This window comes from Carassius carassius, chromosome 1 (assembly GCF_963082965.1).
Source record: "Carassius carassius chromosome 1, fCarCar2.1, whole genome shotgun sequence".
NCBI lineage: Eukaryota > Metazoa > Chordata > Actinopteri > Cypriniformes > Cyprinidae > Carassius > Carassius carassius.
Window position 1 is genome coordinate 26224430 of NC_081755.1, and position 26186 is coordinate 26250615.

At 37.0% G+C, this 26186-nt stretch overlaps 2 protein-coding genes across 3 annotated transcripts in view; both read left to right on the forward strand.

Annotated features, from left to right (window-relative positions):
* Positions 1–756: 756 nt before the first annotated feature.
* On the forward strand, positions 757–17908 carry itga2b (integrin, alpha 2b). Of its 2 annotated transcripts, XM_059553096.1 has the most exons (30): positions 757–1024; positions 1407–1537; positions 1671–1768; positions 4027–4186; positions 4342–4391; positions 4700–4745; positions 4969–5091; positions 5205–5249; positions 5378–5421; positions 5542–5604; positions 7301–7353; positions 7454–7665; positions 8440–8625; positions 9552–9597; positions 10538–10645; positions 10947–11002; positions 12086–12237; positions 12569–12673; positions 12759–12826; positions 12902–13049; positions 14213–14305; positions 14397–14476; positions 14649–14729; positions 15049–15154; positions 15244–15396; positions 15771–15875; positions 16560–16676; positions 16760–16861; positions 16938–17060; positions 17208–17908. In XM_059553096.1, exons 1-30 carry the CDS (start codon positions 849–851, stop codon positions 17295–17297), a joined length of 3120 nt encoding a protein of 1039 aa, XP_059409079.1. In that variant the 5' UTR covers positions 757–848; the 3' UTR covers positions 17298–17908. The 2 variants fall into 2 exon arrangements, with proteins under 2 accessions (XP_059409079.1, XP_059409088.1); XM_059553105.1 differs by lacking the exon at positions 5205–5249.
* An 898-nt stretch (positions 17909–18806) lies between these two features.
* fam171a2a (family with sequence similarity 171 member A2a) overlaps positions 18807–26186 on the forward strand; it is a 40743-nt gene continuing 33363 nt past the window's right edge. Inside the window, exon 1 of the mRNA XM_059553117.1 lies at positions 18807–19057. Coding sequence (XP_059409100.1) covers positions 18958–19057 — 100 coding nt within the window. The 5' untranslated portion in view covers positions 18807–18957. The remainder of the gene's footprint in view (positions 19058–26186) is intronic.

A 26186-nucleotide genomic window follows, 5' to 3' on the forward strand; every position in this document is an offset into this window, starting at 1 on the left:
TATTATATTAATCATTAACTAAAAATGATTTTTTTTTCTCATTTTACATGAAAAAAGCACAGAAATAAAGTCACATTTTCAAAATACCCAAACCTACTATATCTGTATGTCCCCCAGGGGTAGGATTCAATAAACAGAGTAGGAAAGACATTCACCAGAGCCAGATAAACAACTTATACATTTATGGGAAGGCATGTTGAACAGCAGGTCAATGTTTCATACTTAAAGAGCAGCTGAATTGCTTCAGGGTGCACTCAAACCCAAATGTGCAACAAATCTAAACGGGAAACTGAAAAATGTAATAACGACTTTGTGTTTTTTAGATGAGTAGCTATAAGTGCATAATCTCTTAGGGTGAGACTTCCTGAGCGTGGCTTCTGCTTACACATTTCTGTCACTTCTCTGCTAAACTTTTCCTCCCTTTTTGTCTATTTTGAGCTGTTTAACTCTTTAACGTTCTTTTTTGGTAAATTAGTAATATTAGTATTTTTGGTTTCTCTACTATAATGTGGATATACTGAAAGTTGTAGTTGTAGTTGGATGTTCCTATTATGGCATCTAATAACAAAATTAACTGCAGTTACTTTAAACCAGCAAATTCCTAATAATAAATGCCACAAAGTGCTCACCGAACATCAAGGAAACCCATGACATGTAGCTCATTTTATCTGAAGGAAGCACATCGGAAACATACCCACAAGTGTCATGTTAACTTCAATAACCACAGCGTAGTATAACAAGTGGTACCGAGCTCTCCCAAAGGGACAGAACAACATTACCTTCTTCCTAGTGGCAGAGAGAATTGTGCAGAACGGCTTTGGGCGACTATAACAAGCATCTCAGAGAAAATGGAGCCGAGGCTGAAAGTCAGTCTGCGGTTTTTTATTGTGTTTTTGTCCATACTCATTTATTCGAATCACATCAGTTGCTTTAACCTGAATCTGAACAACTGCACAGTCTTCTCTGGCCCTGAGGACAGCTACTTTGGTTTCTCAGTAGACTTTTATCAGCCAAGCAACAAAAGGTGAGTGGTGATGGTGTCTCTGCGTATTGATTAGTTGGTTGACTGCGACGGAATCTATTAAAACCTTCACCCAAACATGTTGTACTTATGCTACAATTACACAACAATAATTATAACTTCATTCAACTATTGTAGAGCACCATTAAAATTTGGGGAGTATTAAATGTTTTTAAAAGTCTCTCGTGCTCAACAAGGCTACATTTATTAGATCAAAAATACAGTAAAACTGTAACATTGTGTAATTATTACAAATTGTTGAATTTTCTACAGCCATTACTCCAGCCTTAAATGTTCAGATCCTTCAGAAATCATTCTGATATGCTGATTTGGTGCTCATGATACATTTGTTATTATTCTAATCTGTATATTACACTGCATGCAGTATAAGTGTGGTGGCTGGAGCCCCCAGAGCAAACACCAGTCAGCCTGGGGTCTCCCGAGGTGGCTCTGTCTTCATGTGTCCTTGGACATCAAGCGGAGAATCGTGTCAAACTTTAAAATTTGACCAAAAAGGTGAGTAACATCCTGCAGTGGGCTATACAAGTATGCATTATTTAATATTTGATATCACAAAGAAAAAATGATTGACTGAAAAATGAAATTTTCCCTCTCTCACGCTCTCTCTCTCTCTGTCCATGTTTCAAAGGTGATGAAAACATCACATTTGTTGAAATGCTCCTAATGGCTCACAAGTCCAACCAGTGGTTAGGTGCTTCGGTTCGAACCTACAAAAACTACATCTTGGTGAGTTACTGCAGTTCACAAACAGCCCTCACAAACCAGTTACAGTTGATTTAACCATGTTTCTTCAGCCAAATTATTTTAAGTTTGACATAATTAGTCAGATTATGCAGTATGCTAATTATTTAGGGATGTTTTATAGAATTTGTGTCAGCATTTCAGGTTTGTTTTAGTATTTCGCTGCTTTAATCACCTTCAACTTTAATCACCTTTCAACTTCAACTCTAAAACACCAACCTAACCTAATTGAAGTACTTACGTTTTTTACTGTAGACGTACTGTCCCATAACAAATGGTTGCGAGTGCATTTAAGCCACGCCCACACTGGGGGGGTGACAATCTAATGCTCTCCATTGATTTTTTATTGCAGGAAGCCTTGTCATTTCAGACTTATATCAAACAAACAGAGCAATGCATAAAAGCTGCTATGTGACAAGGTGTACAGCAAACAAGCTAAACAACCCAGAACTACTGTACGTTTTTAAAAGCTGTCAATTATGACACGTGTAGCTCTGTCTCTATTGTTACGTCGTCACGCAAACGTTTGCAAACAGGTTTTGAAATTAAAGGGATACTCCATCCCAAAAATAAAAAATAAAAACTTAAACTTAAACGTAAAAACTTTGTTCATCTTCGGAACACAATTTAAGATATTTGGATGAAAACCACGAGACTTGTCATGGCAATTGTATACTGTTGTTGTTCTCTTGTTGGTCTGATTGCTTCTATTGTTCTCATTTGTAAGCCGCTTTGGATAAAAGCGTCTGCTAAATGATTAAATGTAAATGTAAATGCTTGTGACTGTCCCATAGACTGCCAAGTAAGTTACACTGTCAAGGTCCAGAAAAGTATGAAAGACATCGTCAGAATAGTTAATCTGCCATCAGTGGTTCAACCGTAACATATGAAGCAACAAGAATAATGTTGTTAATTGAAGAAAACAAAAGTAACAACTTTATTTAATTTCTATCCTCTGTATCTCTCCACACCAACATACCTGTAGCGGCATTTTGGAGAATAAGAGCTGAACGCAGGTAGATATCCTCTCCTGTGTCAGCCGCGACACAAGGATGTGCTGTTTCCATTCAAATCAAAGGATAAATACACGTAGAAAATGTGTCCTTGTGACACAGAAAAGCGTATGCAGTTTGCGTTCAGCGGATATTCTTCAAAATGGCGCTACGGTGATGCAGAGAGACACAGAGGAGACAAATTGTTGAATAAAGTCATTATTTTTTTTTTCTTGATATACAAAACGTATTCTCGTCATTTCCTAATGTTACGGTTGAACGACGTGGGGGTAATTTTCATTTTGGGGTGGAGTATCCCTTTAACACCTATCAACCCGCTAAATGTGTCTAAAAAGAAGCTGTGGCGGGTAACGCTGTCAAAGCACTAGCCAATTTGACTTCATATGCTTCTTCTGCAAAGATCAATTTTGTTGATACTTATTTCATTTGAGTAGTAACAGCCTCAATGTATTATTATTACAACTGACTGATTAAATGTATGAACTTGACTCAAAAGAAGATGCACACTTTAAAAAAAATGGCTTCATATAGATAAAAATGCCCATAAAAGGTAAAAATCAATTTAAACTTATTGAAAAATATTCATTTCTGTCACTGCTGTGAACTGACCATACAGAATATGAATAAAATATATAAACTATAGGAGTCAGCTGTCCAGTGTGGTCTTTAAGATATCAGCACAATAACACACTCAGCAAAATAATGTCTAATTATATTTTATCCATAGAATTCCAGAAAATATTGAGATAATATGTTTTTGTTAATATCGCACACCCCTAGTACTGACACAAAATGATTTGCAACGGTCGCTTTGTCACATCCAGTGTAGACAGCCTTAAGCTGTGGGTTTATTTGTTTGTTTTACTTTTTTTGGCTAGAAGTTATGAATGGCCGGTAACTTAAAGATCTAGTAGCCAAATTGGCTGAGTGAAAAAGTTAATTTCAATCCCTGTTTGCAAACGTTCACTAGTCCGTTTATTAGCGTGATTTGATTCACTTGTAATGTAGCTTTGTGGATTCTGAAACGTTATTTAAAAACACAATTTAAACATTAGTTCTAATGCATCATGTATTTATTATCATTATATAATATATGATGTATTTAGTATCTAGTCTTAAAATATATACCCGGGAATTTGCATTTACAAGCCTATGGAAATTCCAATAGGTTATATATATATATATATATATATATATATATATATATATAATGTATTTCCTGTTTGGCAGGCCTGTGCTCCCTTGTTCCACTGGAACGTGCTTAAGAAAGAGGATGAAGCCATGAATACACCTGTTGGAAACTGCCAGCTTTTGGACATGGAAACAGGAAACGTTGTAAACTATGCCCCCTGCAGGGAATTATATGTAGAGGGGGATTATGCCAATGACTGTAAGATGCTGTATTTACTGCAGGCCTATTCAGGAATATAGCCGCTATGATTACAGTTCTGTTTATAAATATGCATTATAAATTCTCTGTAATTATTCTTCAATGTCTAATGTTTCATGCACTCTGACCAATAATGACCCAATCCCTATGTGCAGATCGTGACAGGCGTTACTGTGAGGCTGGATTTACCACAGATATCACAGAGGTTCTTTGCTTCTCTTTTAATGACAGTGGAGTAATCTGAATAGCTATTTGAATGTATTTGCATATCCATACACCTGTTTGAAGTCAGAACTAATTAATGGATTAATAAATTCCTTGGTTACCATACAACGCCATTATATTAAATTAAATTTATGCATTTAGCAGACGCTTTTATCCAAAGCGACTTACATTGCATTCAGGCTAACAATTTTCTCCTAACATTATATGCAGTACATATGATACCATAAATATTTATTAAATGCTATAACATCTCTTTTTTCCTGTATTTAAAAACAATGGTTGTGACAGAATGGCAGATTGATACTTGGTGCACCAGGAGGCTATTATTTTCAAGGTAAAGTATGTTAGAAAAGCTTCAGCATGTGGAGGAGGCGATCTTACAAAGAATGTTCCCTCTAGTCTAGAGCAAGGCTGATTTTACAGTGATTCAAATATTTGAAAATATATTTTTGTTTTAAATGCGAATTGACATAGCACTTTGAGTTGAGTTTATGTGACTTTGTGAAGTGTGCTGGGACTATAGCGGCACTGTCACACAGCTTTTCTCTTTACTTCAGGTCAGATCATCACTGCATCTCTTGCTAGCATCATGAGTAGTCGCAGTGCATTCTCTCGCAGTCACTCGGTGAGCGATGAGACCAAAACTCTACAAAGACATGACAACTTCGACCTGTATCTGGGTAAGATGTGATGTCTGACGTTAGAAAAACTGATACTAAGTTATCTCTTTTCTATATAATAAGTATGATGATAAAATCATCCAGTTAGGTTTTGCCATTGTTCTGCATCATAGGATACTCTGTTGCTGCTGGGCATTTTAATAAAGACACCATCACAGGTTATAAGCATAAATAACAAGCCATTTATTTTTTTCATCTATTCAGTTTTAAAAAAAAATGCAATACTAGTTTCATCTGCAGCTCTTATCTGTACTGTTTTCTGACCTTTATCTGATGATGATTGCAGATTATGTTGTTGGCGTCCCAAACGATTTGCACACCGCAGGCTCTGTAAGCGCTCTTATAATGTTACATGGATGATTATGCTCTTCAATTATCCTCTTGTACAGTTACACAATTGATTATGGACTTGATCGGGGTAATTTGTTGTTGTACTGTGCTTGTTTTTAGGTTAAAATAATAAATGGAGCAACTGAGCCCCTGCAAATCATGAAGGCGATTAGTGGCATTCAGGTTATTTGATTTGATTTGTAAAACAGGATATGAATGAGTACAATTCTGTTTACAATTCTAAATAGTCTGTTCTTGTTAAGCTATAAGAGTACTGTTTAAAAGTTTTGGGTCAGTGATTTTTTTATATATACAGGTGCATCTCAAAATATTAGGACATTGTGGAAATGTTCTTTTTTTATAACTTATTTCAAACAGTGAAACTTTCATATATTCTAGATTCATTACATGTAAAGTAAAACATTTAAAGGTTTTTTGTTGTTGTTGTTTTATTGTTTTTTTGATGATGATGATGATTAGAACTTACACCTCATGAAAGTCAAAAATCCAGTATCTCAAAATATTAGAATATTTACATTTGAGTTTCATTAAATGACCATCCCTACAGTATAAATCCCAGGTATCTATTGTTCTTTGAAACCACAATAATGGGGAAGACTGCTGACTTGGCAATGGTCCAGAAGACAATCACTGACACCCTCCACAAAGGGAGTAAGTCATAGAAGGTCATTACTGAAAGGGGTGGCTGTCCACAGAGTGCTGTATCAAAGCATATTAAATGCAAAGTTTACTGAAAGGAAGAAATTGGGTAGGAAAAGGTGCACAAGCAACAGGGATGACCGCAAGCTTGAGAATACTGTCAACCAAAGCCGATTCAAACACTTGGGAGGACTTCACAAGGAGTGGACTGAAGATGGAGTCAGTGCATCAAGAGTCACCACACTCAGACGTCTTCAGGAAAAGGGCTACCAGACCACATCTGAAACAAAAACAACGTCAGAAGCATCTTACCTGGGATAAAGAGAAAAATAACTGGACTGTTGCTCAGTGGTCCAAATTCTTTTTTTTTTTTTTTAGATAAAAGCAAATTCTGCATTTCATTTGGAAATCAAGGTCTGGACTCTGGAGGAAAACTGGAGTGGCACAGTATCCAAGCTGCTTGAAGTACAGTGTGAGGTTTCTGAAGTCAGTGATGATTTGTGGTGCCGTGAGGTCTGCTGTTGTTGATCTATTGTGTTTTAGCAAGTCCAAAGTCAAGGCAGCTGTCTACGAGGAGATTTTGGAGCACTTTATGCTTCCATCTACTGACAAGTTTATGGAGATGCTGATTTATTTTTCCAACAAGACTTAGCACTTTAGTACCAAAACCACTTCCGAGTGGTTTGCTGACCATGATATAACTGTGCTTGATTGGCCAGCAAACATGCCTGACCTGGACCCTGTATGGAACCTATGGAATATTTTTGAGAGAACGATGAGAAACAATACAGCACACAAGCACCCAACAATACAGATGAGCTGAAGACTCAGTAGTGGCTCAGCAGTGCCACAGGTTGATCGCTTCCATGCCACACCTCACTGATGCTGGAGTTTGTGCTAAAAGACCACCGACCAAATATTTAGTGCATAAATGAACATACTTTAAAGAACTTGAACTTTTCTGTTTTGCAAATAATTCTAATATTTTGAGATACTGGATTTTTGACTTTCAAGAGCTGTAAGCTCTTATCATCAAAATTAAAAATAAAAAAATGTTTAAAATGTCTTACTGTACATGTAATGAATCTAAAATATATGAAAGTTAGCATAAGAGACTTCAGAAACATGAAAAAATCCTACCAAAACCCAAATATTTGAATGGTACTGTATGTTACTTTTTTTATGCAGTAATGATACTTTTTGTTCTCTTTTTCTGTAGATAGCATCTTATTTTGGACATTCTGTGGCAGTAACAGACATCAACAGAGATGGGTAAATCATTCCTGCAGAGACCAGTTTGTCGTTCTGGTAGTTCATGAGAATTGATCAAATGATTTTGTGAGACGAATTATATCCTCTCTGTGGTCATCAGGCGTGACGACATCCTGATTGGAGCACCTCTTTTTATGGAGCAGTTATCCACTCAGAAATTTCGAGAAGTGGGACAAGTCTATGTTTACCTGCAAAGAAAGGGCTTTTCCTTCTCCTTCAAACCCAACCAGATCCTGACAGGGATATATGCCTTTGGGCGTTTTGGCAGTGCTATAGCCCCTTTGGGAGACCTTGACCATGATGGCTTTAATGGTAAGGACTAATCTGACATTACAGAGCAGGGTTTGCAGTGAAAATGACATGGAGTTTAATATTTTCATAGATAATTCTGAGCACAACCCATCTGTGTATAAGTACAAGAACAAAATGAACAAACAAATGGTTTTAATGAAGACATAAGACAAATCTGAAGACAAATCAGGCAGTAGGCCCAAGTATTGGTATTTACAGGCTGTAAAGTCTTTTACATTAGGCATTGTGGTTGCTGTTATACAAAAGTACATTTAGCAACAGAATCTTATTTTTTTCTAGTTACAATGAAAATGAATCTTGTCACTTAAAAACAGCAGGAGCTCAAGCAGTCTCATTTATCTCAGTTATGTAAGCAGCATCTGAAAGTGATTTGACCTAAATGGGTCAGGTGTTCTTCGGCTGTCACAATATAATTCAGATTCATGTTAAGTTCTAGTGCTCATCTTAAGCTTTAAAATATATTAAACTATTAAAAAAATAAATAAAACTCATACTAATATCAATATTATATAATATATGACATGTATAATAACACTATTTTACCAATATTTTACTATGAATGAAAATGCATTCTGTTGCTAAATACAAACCTTTACTGTTAATTATGAGGTAATTTATACTCTTTACTTTACTGGCTGAAGAAACTACATACATACATATATATACATATATATATATATATATATATATATATATATATATATTATTGTTATTATTATTATTATTATGTGTTATTATTTTTTTTATTTTCATTTATTATTCCTTTATCCTCAGATGTGGCTGTCGGGGCACCTGGCTCTGGTGAAGGTGGTCAAGTGTTTATTTACCTGGGTCAGAGCGATGGCTTGACCAACCAGTATGTTCAGGTCATCGAGAGCCCATTTAAGACCCTCAAAGATCCTCCGATGTTTGGCTTCAGCATGAGAGGAGGGACAGATATTGATAATAATGGATATCCAGGTATGTGATATATTCCTTAAAAATAGTGGAAAGAGCCAATGCTTTATTTCTTCTCTAGGACTGAAAAGAGGAAAAATCTACAATACAATGAGATACATGAAATACATAAAGCCATAATAAAAGTATGTTGAATCTTATTGTTTGGATCTCCATTTGTGTTCACTGGAAGAAAGAAAGTACTATAGGTTTGGACATTTTGAGGGTGAAATGAGATTTAATTTTTGGGGTGAACCATCCCTTTAAATTGAAACCTCAAATGTTTTATTTCGTTACATTTATTAATTTTGTCTCCAACCATTGTCAGCAAATGCTAGCTCTTTTCAGCAGAAGAGTGGGACCACTGTGCCTCCTCCCGTTACCTTCCATTAAAACCTGACCAGTAAACCTTAGCTGGGTCACTGCATCAAAATACCATAACCTTCCCAACAACCCCATAAAGCCACCTATGAGTCATGCTTAGAGTACAAAACCTACAAATAACCAAATGGTAGAGCCAACCAAAGCTTTAGAGATTGTCCTCAAAGTTTGAATGTCTGTTGTGAACAATCTCCACATAAGAGCCCTTTCCCTCAATCCCTTGTGAGGAGCGAAGGGCTGTCTGGGCAGCACGAGAGAGTCACCATGAGACAGGAATGCTTTAGTCAGTGTGGCTCTGACACTGGGGTCCAGTGTGGACATGGCAATGCTTTTTGACACACAGCACCTCAAGCTCTTGAAAGGGACTCTTGGCGCTCTTTATCTCACTCTCTGTCTGTGGTGGCTGATCTGTTAGGTCACTTCTGCCAGACAAAGTAGTCCCCACACTTCCTTTCCTCCAGTTTAACATGACTGTCATGTACCTCAATCCCTCTTTTACTCACTTTGATTTCGCTGGTACAGCCATTCTAGATTTCTAGGCATATATGCTTTGGTTTTTCCCCCTTTAGATCTCATTATTGGCGCTTGGGGTGCGAGCAAAGTGGCTGCCTACAGGTAACAGTTTAATCTAATCCAGATAACTGCAAAAAACCCTAAATGCCTTATTGTAATCATATGGTTATATACGCTTCATATTTTCAGTATATTGGTCTAAACCACAGGTTCTCAACTGGTTTTTAATTCAGGACCTGGATTTTTAACTGGACATCAAACGGTGACCCAACACAAAAAAAAAAAAAAAAAAAAAAAAGTCAAACTGTTAAATCTCTTATGAAGATAAAATTAAAATTATGAATTAAATAGATAAAACATGAACAATAATTCATATATATATAAAAATACAACTAATAATGTATTTGTTTATTTAAGAATAATATTTATTGATGAATTCATTCAGTAATATTACCATGAAAAAATCCATATGTACCAAACACACCATAAAATTATATACCCACTTGTATATAGTCTATATGTGTGACCCTGGACCACAAAACCAGTCTTAAGGGTCAATTTTCAGGACAATATTTGGTTGAGATACAACTATTTGAAAATCTGGAATCTGAGAGTGCAAAACTATCGAAATATTGATCCAAATGAAGTTCTTAGTAATGCATAATATTATTTCAAAAATACTTTTCGATATATTTACGGTAGTAAATTTACAAAATATCTTCATGGAACATGATCTTTACTTAATGTCCTAATGATTTTTGGCATAAAAGAAAAATTGATAATTTTGACCTATATTGTTGGCTATTGCTAAAAATATAACGTTTTACTTATGACTGGTTTTGTGCTCCAGGGTCACATATACACTACTTAAAAAAAAACAATAATAATGCCAAATTTCACAATACTCTGGGGGGGAAATGCTATAGAGTTTGTTGGTACACACAGTCAAAAAAAAAATCCCTACTGTGGGTTGGAAACCACCAGTTGAGAACCACTGAAGTGATTCTGCTTGTTGGATCAATATCGTGTTTGACTTTATCAGGGCACAAGCTGTAGTGAGGACACAGGCTCGAGTCTCATTCTTCCCTGATCTTTTGAACCCCGAAGACAAATTCTGTCAACTCCACCAGAGCAGCACCTTCATTACTTGGTAATGCTTCTGAAGAGATAGCTTCATGTCATCATGATTCAAGTGGCTGACATTCATGCTTGATTAGTCAGCCATGAGAAGCTTTTCAAGGATTAGCAGAGTTTGGGTCAGCAATGGTACAGTAAGCTATTGATTGCACCCACGTCTTTTTTTAGGACTAACGTACAATCACAATGCAACAAGGACATTCACTGATCAGTGATGGAATCCATATTTTCTGCATGCTTTGAATTCAAACCCACATAGCTGCAGTACTTCTATGGAATATTTATAATAAGCACTTGTTTTCTCTTTCCCATAGCTTTATAATTATGGCGTGCATCAGTGTTTCTGGCCACAGGATTCCTGGGGAGATTGGTATGTGATTCATGAAAATGAAATTATTCAATGAAATTATATATATATATATATATATATATATATATATATATATATATATAGTACAGACCAAAAGTTTGGACACACCTTCTCATTCAAAGAGTTTTCTTTATTTTCATGACTATGAAAATTGTAGATTCACACTGAAGGCATCAAAACTATGAATTAACACATGTGGAATTATATACATAATAACATAAAAGTGTGAAACAACTGAAAATATGTCATATTCTAAGTTCTTCAAAGTAGCCACCTTTTGCTTTGATTACTGCTTTGCACACTCTTGGCATTCTCTTGATGAGCTTCAAGAGGTAGTCACCTGAAATGGTCTTCCAACAGTCTTGAAGGAGTTCCCCGAGAGATGCTTAGCACTTGTTGGCCCTTTTGCCTTCTGTCTGCGGTCCAGCTCACCCCTAAACCATCTCGATTGGGTTCAGGTCCGGTGACTGTGGAGGCCAGGTCATCTGGCGCAGCACTTGATGCCTTCAGTGTGACTCTACAATTTTCATAGTCATGAAAATAAAGAAAACTCTTTGAATGAGAAAGTGTGTCCAAACTTTTGGTCTGTACTGTATATATATATATATATATATATATGCCAAGTTCTGTCATGAAACTCTATGGCTCAGGCTGATAGGTCTTCAACGCAAACCAATTAAATTTACAGCATTAACCTCCTTGGCACAAGCTTAAATGGTTCAGGTTGCACACACTGCCAAAGTGCTTGCTGCTTTATATTTTAATGGCTGGTTAGCATACACTAGAGCATTTTACTAGAGCATTTGTCAGTGTGCTTTCAGAGTTCCTGAAATCCTGCACCTTCCTCAACTCCACCTGTATAGATCTGCATTGTCCTATCCATTACCATGCTAAAATCTTCAGAGAGTTGTCATGATAGATAGATTAAAACTAAAGCATTAGCATTGAAGAATGTTAGTTTTAAATTCAGCTTATTGTACATAGTGTATAAAGGGTCTTAAAAAAAAATACTGCATGTGGGTGCATTGAATGTGTCATCAAAGATTTGCAGGTTTTTTGCTGTTTGCAACATATTTTTTGTAGTGCTAAACACAGAGCTTCAGCTGGACAGGATGAAGCAGAGCATGGCCAGAAGAACCCTCCTACTGGACTCCAACCAGCCGTACACTTACTTCGACCTCTCAGTGGGGAGAAACTCAGCAGATGTCTGCAGGAACTTCACGGCCTACCTACTGGTGTGTTTCATCCTCTTCAACTATTTTTCAAAACATTGATGTGCAGGAACTGAGACTTGTGTATGAGAAGCACGAGTCCAGTGACCTTCACGTCGCAGAACACTGAATGTTTTGAGTGCTGTTGAGAGTAAAACAATTATATACATTCATAAATTAGATCTAGTTAGCACTAGGCACAAACCCAAATGCTTTTGTGCTTCCAACTGCACAACAGGTCATTTGTGTGATTTTCTTGCTATAATCAAATTCTCTCACTTATCCTTTTTTGTCATTTAAAATGCAAGCTGTTTTTTCAGTTGGTTATCTTTCATCTCATTCGATTCCTTTGTAGCCTGAGTTTAAGGACAAGCTGAGTCCAATCTTCATCTCAGTAAACTACAGCCTGGCTGACTCCCAAGATGCAGTGCTGCATGGACAAACTGTCGCCATTGGACAGGTGAAGGCTGGAATATATTGTTTTTGTCATTACAGCGTTACATACACATGTATATGAACCTGTTGAAAGCTTTTGTTGTATCTAGACACGGATAATACTAAACTGTGGTCCAGACAACATCTGTATACCAGACCTGAGGTTGAAGGCAGTAGCGTAAGTTCCTTTGTTTTCTTGTTACTGTTATAGTTATAAATGGGTTGCAGACAAGTAAACATTTATCAAAAACAGGTCAACACAACCAATCCTGATCGGAGATGAGAATCCAGCGCTGCTGATTATCGAGGCTGAGAATCAAGGAGAGGGAGCGTATGAGACTGAGCTATATATCAGCCCGCCGGCACACACGCATTATCAGGGTGTTGTGAGCAACCAGGAGGTGAGGGTTTAGTCACTTCCTGTTTGTTGCAAACAGGATCACAAGTTACAGAACATCAATTCCTATCATGCTGTTGTGTGAACAGACCATTACTGTTGTATTCTGAGAAATTGATATCAGTTCGCTAACACAAAAGCAACAATGTTTAGTGATGTGCCTTGAGGTGTTGTCACATTAGTGAAATTTTGGCATAATTTTGTTGGCAGAAATGTCCATTGTCAAGTGTAGCAATACTTGAAGCACAGCTCAAACAGAAGTCACTTTTAAATTATGTTGGTCAACATGGCAAATTTGCACGACAAACTTTAACCCAGTGCAAAATCTTTCCATTCGAATGGATTCCTATTGAAATGAAAATTATGAAAATTCACTGAACAACAGTAAATGTGACAAGAGTCAGTTGGTTCAATCAGAGTTATTTTGTATATAAATATTTATTTATTTATTTATTTTGGTTTTTATTATTAATTTGAGTTAATTTTTTAACAATTTTATGTGCTTTTGTTTGTATCTATATATCTATCTATCTATCTGTCTGTCTGTCTGTCTGTCTGTCTGTCTGTCTGTCTATCTATCTATCTATCTATCTATCTATCTATCTATCTATCTATCTGTCTGTCTGTCTGTCTGTCTGTCTGTCTGTCTGTCTATCTATCTATCTATCTATCTCTCTGTCTGTCTGTCTGTCTGTCTGTCTCTCTGTCTGTCTGTCTGTCTGTCTGTCTGTCTGTATTTCTGTCTCTCTCTCTCTGTCTGTCTGTATCTGTCTGTCTGTCTGTCTGTCTGTCTTTTAGTGTGAGTGTGTGTGTGTGTGTGTGTGTGTGTGTGTGTGTGTGTCTTTATATATTTATACACACACACACACACACATAATGTGGAGGTTTTTAGTCTAATAATTATGTTATATATGCATTGATTGTGTGTGTGTGTGTGTGTGTGTGTGTGTGTGTGTGTGTGTGTGTGTGTGTGTGTGTGTGTGTGTGTGTGTGTGTGTGTGTGTGTGTGTGTGTGTGTGTGTGTGTGTGTGTGTGTTGTCCAGACAACTAGAGCAAGCCTCACAAATGACATCTGACTGGCCTCTTTCTGTCATCACTCTTCTTTTATGTGAATGGTAGCATTATTGCTGGGTTGAGTCACATTAAGGTGTAAAATGTGTCGTGCAGGACTTCATTCACTTGGTGTGCGGTCAGAAAAAGGAGAACGGCTCAGTCATTGTGGTTTGTGATCTGGGAAACCCCATGGAGGCTGGACATCAGGTCAGGGTGACATGATCAACATAATAACCCACCTTGGGTGACCATGCATGTTCTGCCTGTTATAGAACATTTCACTCTCTGTTGTTTTCAGCTGAAAGCCGGTCTTTACTTCAGCATGGGTGGCCTGGAACAGGTGGAGAACCACATCACATTCCAAATGCAAATACGAAGGTGTGAACATTCATATACACAAACCATCTGTGCTGTTAACAAGACAGAACAAAATCATGTCTCTGTTTTGTTAGCTTGTCTGCTCCATTTAAAACGCTAAACTGTTCTAGTATGTTTTGTCTATGATAACAACAATCATTATCTTCTGATTGATCTCTCTTATTGTTTTCAGTAAGAACAGCCAGAACCCAGACAGTAACCTGGTCCAACTGCAGGTTGAAGTTAATGCCGTAGCTTCCCTGGAGATGCGTGGGTTAGTGCTGCTGCCATTTTCTCATATCATTTTGTTTCCCCCATTACAAAAAAGCACTGAAACTGAAGGGAGATAATGGTGTGTTGGCTAAAAAGTAGAGTCAAAGCAACATTTTCATTTTTGTTTTTTTATGAAGTACTAAAATAATACAACTAAACACAAACCTTAAAAACTATATAGACATATTAAAAAAATAATAATAATAATAAAAACTAATAAAAACTGCAGTCAAATTACCAACACTTTAAGAAAAAGGCCCTTTCAAAATTTTAACGAAATCTGTAACTGTATATTGATGACACTAAATTAACTGTTACAGAGTCTCTTCTCCGGTTGACTGTGTCCTGCCTATTGCTAAATGGGAGCAGAAGGATTTCCCAAAAGACTTGGATGAAGTAGGCCCACTCGTAGAGCATGTATATGAGGTAATACACTCAGTCTAGGATTACAGTTAACAACTTCACTTAAGTGGTTTCGCGATACTAATGCACAAGTTTTTACTCTCCGGTCTCAGCTAAGAAACATGGGTCCCAGTCCAGTCAACGTAAAGCTTACATTGGAGTTTCCTGTTTCACAAAATGAGTCCAATCTGCTGTATGTGTTTGCTAATGCCTCTGAAGAGCTCATCTCCTGTCAGACTGACTACTCCAACATCGACCCACGTGGGGTGAGAGTGCCCCCTACTGACCATCATTTCTAAATTAAACTCTCTAAACAAGTCATTTGTCAGCAGATATAATCTTAACACACTTTATACTATTTAAAAAAGCACACCAATATCTGTAAACACTGGATTTTACCCTAACAACAGTTTACTGTGGCGGTACAGTAGTTCAGTATTACCATTTATTTTAATGCATGCTATATTGATACTGATTATGATACTGAATGATTACTATCATAATCTTAATTGTTGGGTTTTACATATCACTCCAAGATACTGTGGTATAACTATGGAACCATGTAAGAAAAAAATGTAATTATAATACAGTTTATTCAATGGCAATAACTGCTACCTTTCCTATTTATTTTGGTCCACAGTTAGTAAAGTTGGAGCCTTCCAGCACCCATGTTCATCACTTCAACAAACGTGACCTGTCACAGAAAGCAGAATATCAACAGCAGTGGCAAAATACTGTCCATGTGGTACGGTTTGGATTAATTAAATTATTATGTAGGAAAAAAAAAATGTAAAAACAGTAATATTATGAGATGTTATTGCAATTAAAAATACCTGTTCTCTAATTTGAGATATTTTCAAATGTGTTTTATTCCTGTGATGCAAAGCTGAATTTCAAGCAACCATTACTCCAGTCTTCTGTGTCACATGTTCACACAGAAATTTTTCCAATCTCTTCAATAATTCCTCTCCGACGAGTTTTCTAGTGACTGGTCACATCTACATTTTTAAATTGGCATAATTTAATTTACAAAATTAAATTCACACTTATTCAGTTTGGCCAAATGAAACATTTAGATGTGATCATTTGTGATAACTTATTATGTCTTATTTCTTATTTTTATCAATGTTGAAAACAGTTGCGGTGCAACTGAAATCTTTTTTCAGAAAACTTTGATGTATAGAAAGTACAAAAGAATAGCAATTTGCAACAATAAAAAAAATATTTTGTATTTTGTAAAAAATGTAAAGTTTTGTTTTTTTTTGTTTTGTTTTGCCAGTAGTGGGTGATATCACAGATTGGTCCATTTTATTACCAGTAGCTGTTTATTCATAGAAATGTGGATAATTCTACAGTTTAAACACATACGTAGCTTGTGCAAATGCCTCCATCTTTCATGTGACATATTGTTATATCTGTCACTGTGCAGAACTGCTCTAGTGATGACCAGTGTCTCCGGTTTGAGTGTGAAGCTGTGGGACTGCAGAGAGATGAGAGGGCCATAGTGAGAGTGATGAGCAGACTGTGGGTACAAACCTTCTTAAAGGTGGGCAAAACTTTAAAGACCAAACATTAGGCATTTGATGAAATTATCTTATGTCTCCGTTTCTATCTCCATTTGCCGCCCAGAGACCATACGTAAATTTCGTTCTTCACTCCACGGCTCACTATGAGGTGGCAGATGTGCCCTCAAAAATCAAGCCAGATGTGCTGCCCAGAGGAAAAGCAGAGGTGAGACATTAGTTCTTTGGTTTGTATCAACAAATATAAGCAACTCCTCATTAAAACTCCTTGTAAATCTATTTAGACACATACAAATATAGTATGGAGACGTCCAGATGGACAAGAAGAGGTACCTGTGTGGTGGATAGTAGTGTCAGTCATCGCTGGACTGCTTCTACTGGCTGCACTGAGCACCATCTTCTGGAAGGTACTTCTATCTGGTGAACAGCAGAGGGTGCTTTGTCCCATACAGAGCTCCTGGCCAGCAACAAACAAAGCATATCAGTGTCATATATATATGTATGCTAACCACATACATCTCCATTGAATTGAACAAAAACACTGTATGTTTAAGGTGGGTTTCTTCAAGCGTAACCGTCCTCCATGTGCCGACGATGGCGAGGACATGCAGCAACTGAGTGGAGAACCTAATGAGACATCTTGATGAGTCATCACAATTATTTTTTTCGCTTAAGTTTGTTTGCTAATTTCATTCTATTTTTCCATAATTGCATTAAATATGTACTATGGTTATAAAGCCAGCATTTTGGGATCAGTTGAATGAAGTCTCTCATGCTCACCAAAGCTACATTTAGTTGAACTAAACAGTAATAATGAGAAAAATTTATTTTAATATATTTCAAAATGTCATTTATTCCTGTGATGCAAAGCTGAATTTTCAGCATCATTACTATAGTATTCGATGTCACATTATCCTTCAACAATCATTCTATCTAAAATGGTTTATATTCAGGCAGAAATAAAAGATACACTGACACTCATGGCTTGCATTTCAATTATGTTAAAGAAACGAAGATGAATATGTAGATAAATGAGCATTGACTCCAACCCACTGCCCTTATTAGTAACATTTGAAGTATTTCAGATGGGGGAGGATGCATTTTGATTACATCAGTCATAATCAGATTATTGAGCTGTAGAACAGACAGACTATGAACACTCAGCCTAATTTAATAAACCATTGTTATTTAAACTGTCACATTCATTTAATAAATCTTAAGAACAATTTGCACCAAAATCCATTATGCTTATGTTACACTCATTGTAAGTCATTTCATTTCTGCTGTTTTTCCTTGTTATTGTTGTTTTTGTCAGTCATTATAATGTCTCGCCGGCACTGAAGTGTGTAATCACAATGCTTTGGGTTCGAGTAAGAAATTAGACATTTGTTTGTGAGCACAGCTTAAGGATTTGAGTACATTTTCATGACTAGTGAGGCAAAAACAGTGAACTCTGTATGGATTAGAATCACATAACTTGTTATCATAAAACTATGGTGTGTGGCTCTTAGAAGTGCACTCAGTAGTTTACATTTAGCTGAAGACTTACTTGTCTCCTTTCTTTGCCTTGGGTGAGTCATATTAATCATATTTCTCAAAGTTTTGTTGGTGAAAAAAAGGTTGTCTCTCCTGATTTAGGAGTAATGTGCTTAAATCAAGCATTGTTTACAAATAAAACCCATCCTAAACAGTTCCAAACAAATATATTGATGTGGGAGGATAACAGGGGATGGACTTTTTCACTGGAGGAATCATTATTATGTTGGCCTAGCCCTATCATGAATTCATATTTTGTCCAGAAGCAATGTTTTAAAGATGTTTAAGTTTTAAGAATGTTCATTACAAACATGCCACTTTTCACTTCACAAGGCATTAACTATAGTTGGACTATATTTGTGTGGATTAGTGTGATTAGAGTTCAGAGGGTCGATTGCTGAGCAAGTGATGTAATGCTAAATTTCTCCGAGTCTGTTCTGATGAAGAAACAAATTCAGGCTGGCGTGAGGGTGACTTCATTTTCAGTCAGTTTTCATTTACGGCTGGGCAGAAGAACGCTGGAAACGGCCTTCAAATTATCCAAACGAAGTTGCATGAGCCTCGGCCGACAGAGGGCGCATGGAGTCACTGCACTCCAAACTCTCCCCCTCCCTCTGGGACAACAGGACTGAAAGAAGCGGAGCAGTACTTGAGAAGGGAGTGGGCACCCGTGTCAACCGCACTTTGGAGCAGTCAGTCTTGTGCCATCCCGCAACGAAACATGGATGAACTGCTACTTGAGGAGGATCTGACGATACCGCTGTGAGAATGCGTCCACCGCACACCTCCCGCTCTTTTTTTCTTTTGCTCTTCCTCTCTGGTGCTTGGAGGACGCTGGCGAAATCCCTGCCGACCCCGGGACCAGTTGGTGAGTTTGATTTGGGATTGTAGCATCCATCTTTGAACGTGATATTCGTGTAGCGCGGCTCCTCCGTGGAGAACAGAGCATCGACTCGCGGCTTTATTATGTAACTGCCGCATTTGCGCTCACAGCCGTTGCTTTTGTACACATTTACTTTAGAGCCTTATGGGAGTTACAGTTTGGAAACAAAGGATTTCAATCTGTTCGGCCCTTCAGATGACCCTGCGGTATATCTGTAAAGTGAAGAACTTATTTAAACGGGCCTTGAGCTTCAGAAAAACTGTTGCATGTAGCAATATGCGTCATTCCTATCTTGATTTACACATAGTACATTATCTAATAACTAACTCCAGACTAAAGCTAGTATCGTTTCGTATTTTAAGCCCACCCACACTGTAAAAAATAAACAATAAAGTTCACTGAGAGGTACAGTAATAGGCCTAACTTATCTCTTTGATTATGCATCTATTATGAAAGTGTATAAATAGGGGAGACCGGGGTAAGTTGTCTCACTTTTTTGCCAGTAATATTTCTCAGGGTAGGTTTATATTTGAATGTTTGATTAGGTGTTATATTAAAGTCTTTGCTAACAAATATATATATATATATATATATATATATATATATATATATATATATATATATAAAACACATGTTGACCTTTTGTGCCAACTTTCTCCAGTGGTAACCTGTCACAGCATAATGTGACAGCAGAGCATTATCATTATTAATATGAAACTGCAAGATTATAAATGTATAATGTGGCATAAATAAATATCAGAACATTGTATTGGCCAACACATGAAGAGAAAAACAAAAAATTGTGTAATTGGACTCAAAACATTGTAACAATTCCCCTGTGTGATAATAGGCCCCCGTCTCTACTGTACTGAGACTAGGATATATACCTGTATTAAAATCTTATTTGTTTGCCATTAATTTTAGTTTAAATAAATGCCTTATCTTACAAATACCATCCTAAAAAAAGTAAAGGAAAATTGTAAATTGAGGGTAGTTTTATTGACTTTCTTGCTCTAGTTTTTTTACTCTGGTCTGGTGGCAGTTTGTCACCACAGGACCAAGCGGATCTTTAGGAGCTGTTTGTGCAAACTCTTTTGTGGACCCTTTTTCTCCCTCAGCAACTCCCAGTGAATATTAATGTGGGCTTTGAGCTTCTTTTCTCTTATGCACTCCATTGGTGCTTGTACTAAGTAGCTCACAAACTCAGCCACAGACCTAAGAGTTCTGCTTTATCTCTGAATCATTCAAATAGAGAAACTTTAAAGAAAGTCTAGATACTGAATTTGAAACTTTGAAAGTCAGCATTTGTTCAGTCTTTTTGTGGTTAGTTATCTGTATCCTGCGAAGTCATTAGAGGTTTTTTTGACCCACATCAGAAGTTCACTACTGGACTCCAGCCTTTACTGGGACCCTTTGAAGAGAGACCTAAAGGTGAAGCCACATCATAAAACCATGTGTGAGTTCCCAGTTCTAGACCTGGGATGACGTTTTAAAAGTCTGGGGTCCTTTTTATCCGTGTTTTATTGCAATGCAGTCTACTGGAAAAGGCTCCGCTGACTAAGCTGTCCTTGTTGTGCTGATTGGAAACATTTAAGACAGATTCGGTCAAAAACATGTGAAGGTTTCCCTGAAAGCTATAGACATATATGAATAAATAAATATTATTATTTAAGAATAGATCAAGGAATCAAGGCACAAGCGCCAAAGTGCATTATCATTCCCCTTCCAGTGAGATCTTTTTATGCACATATTAAGTAAGTCATACATATTAATAAGTTGTTTTTGAAAATGAATTTGTTTGGGAAGCAAACAGGGTTTGTCTTAACCAGTAAGAGATAATGTTATTCAACACAGTTTGTCTATCTATCTATCTATCTATCTATCTATCTATCTATCTATCTATCTATCTATCTATCTATCTATCTATCTATCTATCTAATCATGTCATGCCAACATCAAAGTGTGCCCTTTAAACCTAACCCAGGCTCCAAAGCGTGAAGAGTCTTTAAATGTAAATTATTATGAATAATTATGTTCATATCCTGCCGTTAGATTGGGAAGAGAGCAGCTAATTAGCGCAGCATGACTCATTTTCCAGCATCATTATTTTCTTAGAATTTCTACATCCTGCTTCTTTCAACCAAAGTCTATACTTTTTAAAAAGTGTGGCATTGCCATGTTGAAACAAATCTATTACTTTTCTTCTCCGCTTCAAGAATTATGAATCCGAGTTCAGTGTGGTCAACCCAGCATCTAAACACAATAGCAGGATGACAGCGCAGTTTCCTGTTACTTCTCTAGTTTCATCTTGATGTTCAGGAATTTTGACACTGATCTTAGCATACATTTGTGTGTACATATAGGATTTTTTACTAAACATACATATTTATATGACCTTGCATCTCTGTTAAGCAGCATGGCTTTACAGCTGTGAGCTACAGGGTTGTTTGAATTGCATTGAGGCATCAGATGTTTGCTATTGACACGGTGCAAAGTATCAACCAGAGCGTGAAATATTGTTATCCTGATGGGTTTTTACAGTGGCACGGCATGCACATCACCATCCTAATCAAACTGACACATAGAGCCGCCACCTCTGATTTGGGACAAAGGCCTGGCGAAGGAAGGCCAGCCAAGACACTAATACAAACTGACTGCTTGAGATTTTAGTGCATCCTTCTGTGCCTTTAGGCAGGTGTTGACCCAGCATGTTTTGCACAGTTTTTATAAAACAGCTGTACAGTTCCTCATATAATGGTTTTAGGCTGATATTCAAGCCAGAACAGGGTGGTTTAATTGAAACGTTTGAAAAGAGTTGTTTTGCTCTCCTCTTTTGTCTTGCATTCATGGTTGTGTAGGATAATGTCCAGTCACCATATAATGAGTCACTGCATTGTCAACTTCCAGTAGACTTCATGAGATTCCCCTTAAGGGGATATTACATCCTCCTCCTCTCAAGCAAAAACAAGAGTTTCCATGACAGCGCTCGTTTGAGTGCTGCCCCGGCTTGCCACTCTAGGCTTTTCTTTGGGACACAATTGCAGCATTGTGCTGCATGACGCTTTTATTAGATGTCATTGAATTTTGGAACCTGTATGACTTCATAGTGCCCCAGTGAAATCAAATCAGCCATGATATCAATTATAGGTCAGTTTATAATAGAGTGCAACAGTCAAGTTCTTGAAGAATGTATCCCATTAATTTTCTCTACAGAGGAATTGACTGTTAATGATGTTTTTAATTGATTGATTTTTAATAACTTCTAAAACTTACCGAGCGCAATGAGGATGTTGATTGATAGTGCATGATTTTGTTAAAGCCATCAGTCCACATTATTTCAATTTCAAAGTTAAATTACCCCAAAAAATGCCACCAATCAAAGAATAGTGACAAACAAATTGCACCAAATGAACTTGTTTAGTGGCTGATTACCCCCATGAAGCACTGCAAATGAAATGAATGCAATAGAGTATTTGTATATAACATATTTTCATGTACATATTTATTTTGGTCAGTGTTTTGTCCATAACAACTAAAGATTTCACGGTGTTGATGCATGGTAGAAACATTATGTTCACATACACTAATATAATCACTCTTTATCACTTTCAAACAATGCTTTCCTTTCAGATGAATTTATATTACTGCTTAATTACACACGTTTTTAAAAAAAAATGAGATTAAGATGGTTTGCCATGTCGCAATTAATTTCAGTCTGAGAGTAAAATCCAATTTTTTTTACCTCTTTATGATCAATTTTTAACTGAAAATCTTGCTGTTCATTCCTTGTTCTGTGAAACTTGACTGAGGTTATGTTTACATTAAAATAATATACTACAAACTACTTTTTTTTCCCTTTAAATATTTGAAAGGTTTTGCATACTGTATGATAATGTTGTCAATATGATCCCGTTCAGTTGGATCCTTGAAAACAATTAAAACGCTGTATTATGCATGCCGGCCCAGTAGTTGGCGATGCCACTTTGTAAAGAACTTCTCACACGCCTATATACTGAACACGTAATACACATGCCAATGACAGAAGTTTTGACAAGGTCACGTTTTTATAGTTTACACGGAGATCATCATTTTCTAAAACGTGCACTATGAAATAAATTTTTGAAAGTTTGCATTTTCAAAGCACTGTTATTGTGTAAACGACCAGCCAAAATACATGAAAAGTAACCAAGCGGCCAGGGCTTAGCAAAAGGTCAATTGTTTTTGGTAACCGAGAGACAAGTTTTTTTTTTTTTTTTTGGTAAGCAACAGATGTTGTCAATAGAGTGTAGCTTTTGTTGAAAACGGTCCATTTACCACCATTAGGGATAGATGTGAAGTGAACTGAATTCTGTTTTAGTCTGAATTTGCAAATTCAAAGCACCTGCATGAGCTTTGGCAAGTCATAAAAAAGGTCTTTCTAAGGTCATGTTATGTGCTTTGACAGCAGATCTTTTATTTAAGGCTCTGTATTGCATGGACTTTTGTGGGCGGAAAGGTACAGAATAGCTCGGCAGGATTTTCTGGTTACACGGGCCGTCACAACTTTAAGGAGTGTGCGTCTGGCCATCAGCCCACCATGAACTCCCCGGGCAGCTGTTCAAAGGTAGGAATTTCTTTGTTGACACCAGACACCCTAGCGCTCAGAGGAAACGGCAGATTTATCAGCAGCAGAGCCCCTGTAAACCCGACCTCTGAGGAGATCCTGCTTCACATCATCACAATGTGTCCAGATATTTTGATTGGTGGGCGTGAAAAGCTTCAGGAAAAGAATGCATGAAAAATTGGAGATTACATCATCTACATTAAACCCGAAATGACCCAAATGCCTATAAAACATAAACCAGCCAGACGTCTTCTAGTACAGCAGTACAGGCTTGTTTATAATGTTAAGTCTGTGTTTTGCTCAGTTTATTACTAGTGTCTAAAATGAGTTTAGTGATGTTTTGAAACAGTAATCTGGATTAGGCTTTAGAAAGGGTTCCTAATTCTGCTTGTAATCCTTTTGGCCATGCAATATTATTCATAAATAAAATGCAGTAATGAGAAGTGGAATGATTCTATCACATTACAATATGTTGCATTTGCTTGATAAAGTCTCTCTCTCTCTCTCTCTCTCTCTCTCTACATATATATATATATATATAATTTATTTTATTTTATTTTTTAGTGCCCACCAATGACTGATTTTAGGCTCAACATTTCAGACATTTCCTCTCAAGCCGTGCAGAAGTCTATAAATTCCCTGAGCAACAATGGTTTCATTAGCGCTGAGTCAACACATTTCTACTGTGCTTTTCCTCTCCGGGGTTGTATCAACACCTTTAGAGCCCTTAGAAGATTATTTTTTCCCTTCCAGCAAAATCTCGCACTTTGGATGACTGGTTTGTTTTTGCAGCCCTTTAAATCTGTAAAGATGCCAGAGCATACAAGCTAAACGTGTACCGAGTCAGACATTGAGCTATTTGATTCTTCTCAGATCCTAGTAGTATTTTCCCCTAGCACCTCAGTTATTTTTGTCACATAACATCCAAGATGCTGGAAGTATCTGCAAAAACTCCAGAATCCTGGTTCATAAGTATCTCATGAGGTTGGCTAGAGGAGACGGGGGATCGCATGCATCTCAAGAGTTATCACATGAAGAGTGGATGTGCTCCAGTTTTAGCAGAGGAATGAATAGCAGGATCTTTGTTAGATGTTTTTGTCTGATTATTGCATAAGGTTTTATCATGCTGAGCAGGACCTGGGTTACTGTTTTCATCGTCCAGCCACATTAATCATTCACAAAATCATCACATTATGATTGTTTCTTATATTTTAGTCTTGGTGGCCTTTTATGTGAACAGTGCACGTCACTTCAGCAACAGTACAGTGTTTTAATCTTACAAATCAACTGAAACTATTCCTTGTGTATTATGTTGTGGCCAAATCTTTACTTGCAGTTAGGTCTGAGTGAGTGTTCATTATGGACCCTGCTACAATACATACATCCGTGTCTGTTTATTCAGCCATCACAGGAATGCAATGCATGTCTGAGACTTTGGAAGCATCCCAGTAGTTTTGCCCAACAAGCTCCTGACAGGCAGACATTCCTGTTTGGCTGTTAACACATCATCTGCCTGTCTGAAAAAACAACAGGGCCGTCTGGAACCATCAGTGTCATCAGGACCACCTGTCAATTAATCTATTACACCTTTTTGCCTTAGTGTAACATGGAGATATAGAGTAGATATCTGTCTTGTAGGATTTCTCCTTGTAGGATCAAGACTTGTAGGATTGATGTTACACTTGCTTGGACAATGAGGCTTTCTAATTTAAAACCCAATGGTGTCATTGTTTGGCAGTGGAACACATTAACAAGAGATAGAAAGAGGAAGAGTTTCACAAATCCTCCAGTTAAGCTTTAGCAACAGCACCAACGCCATTTTGACTGCTAAAGAGTCTAAAAATGGCAAAACTAATTGATTAATACTGATAATTGTGCTATTTGAAATGTTTATGGTCAATTAACAGTTACTATTTGCAAATAAGACATTTCAGCAGGGTAGAAATGTTTGTTGCTGTTAGAAATGTTTATTATTCATATATGAGACATTCTGACAAATGTCCCATAGTACTTCACTCAAAAGTCTCCGTCTCCGTCTCCGTCTCCGTTCAGTCTCATCAGCTGCCCATAACATAGACGCTGCTCCTGACTGCCACTGTGTTCAGTGGTGAGTGGAGGAGATTTCGCTCCTTAATACAAGCAAATAATGAAGTGCACAGTGGATTGGACTAAACATGGAAAGAGTGGGAAAATGTAGGCTTTGTTTTCACCTTCCACTTAACAGGAGATAAATATTTATATTTGCCAAATTTAGGTTTTAGTTTTCAATAAACATTTAGTTATAGTAAAAGAAAAGTTATTCTGAGTTCATTTTTCTGCTGAGGCTGAGAGCTTTTCTGTCGCAGAATAGTTTCTTGGATTATTTGCGCCTTACGCTTCGGCTTAAACAATAGACAGGAAGTGGAATTGTGTACAGGAAATCCTGGTGGTTGAGTGGAAGTGAAGATTCTTTAAATTCTGTTAATGTTCCTCTTAGGGATCATGAATGTGTAATATTACACACACACACAT